A 561-nucleotide genomic window follows, 5' to 3' on the forward strand; every position below is an offset into this window, starting at 1 on the left:
TACCATCGCATTTGACACTGCAGAGTACCCGAGTGTTGGATGTTAGGCGCCAAATTGTTGAATCGCAGCTTCATATGTCGTCGATCCGAGTAATAAGATGCCATTGCAAAGTGAACACACTACACACCATCCGCATCGTCTCCGTCTTCTCGTTGCTTTCACGAATAGTAGAAAGAAGGGATAGGAACTCCATATATTCGAGCGGGCGTCGGGCAGATGACGCAACTCCTTCTTTTCGGACTTCTGCCTTCTTGATTTGCTTGATGAGCATGTTCACAGAATCGGATCGTGTCGGATTCCCTTCTTGGCGAATTGGATCCCACGGGACGGACTTTCGAGGCATGAACGCAGAAAGCGACTTTTTCGCGTTCAATATCGTCGATGAGCGAGCGTGTATCGGCTTCATCTTATCTGTTGGCTCTTCAGCTCCGTACGCACACATGTTTAACCAACGACAAATGTCATTCGGTGTGATCTGAACCAACTCCTGTGTTGTGAACGTGTCATGTCGTACGCCCGCCCATCACGGAAGGACATGAATTGAACGAGGATCGACTGATA

General features: G+C 48.7%; 1 protein-coding gene across 1 annotated transcript; it reads right to left on the reverse strand.

The window, feature by feature from the left end:
* Nucleotides 1-70: 70 nt before the first annotated feature.
* PHALS_12536 (hypothetical protein PPTG_15409) lies at nt 71-406 on the reverse strand (the record flags this gene model as incomplete). The annotated part of the gene is made up of 1 exon (XM_024728101.1): nt 71-406. The coding sequence occupies one exon, from the start codon at nt 404-406 to the stop codon at nt 71-73; it is 336 nt and encodes a 111-aa protein (XP_024578612.1).
* Nucleotides 407-561: the final 155 nt, after the last annotated feature.

This window comes from Plasmopara halstedii (assembly GCF_900000015.1).
Source record: "Plasmopara halstedii genome assembly, contig: Scaffold_614, whole genome shotgun sequence".
NCBI classification, from domain to species: Eukaryota; Oomycota; class Peronosporomycetes; order Peronosporales; family Peronosporaceae; genus Plasmopara; species Plasmopara halstedii.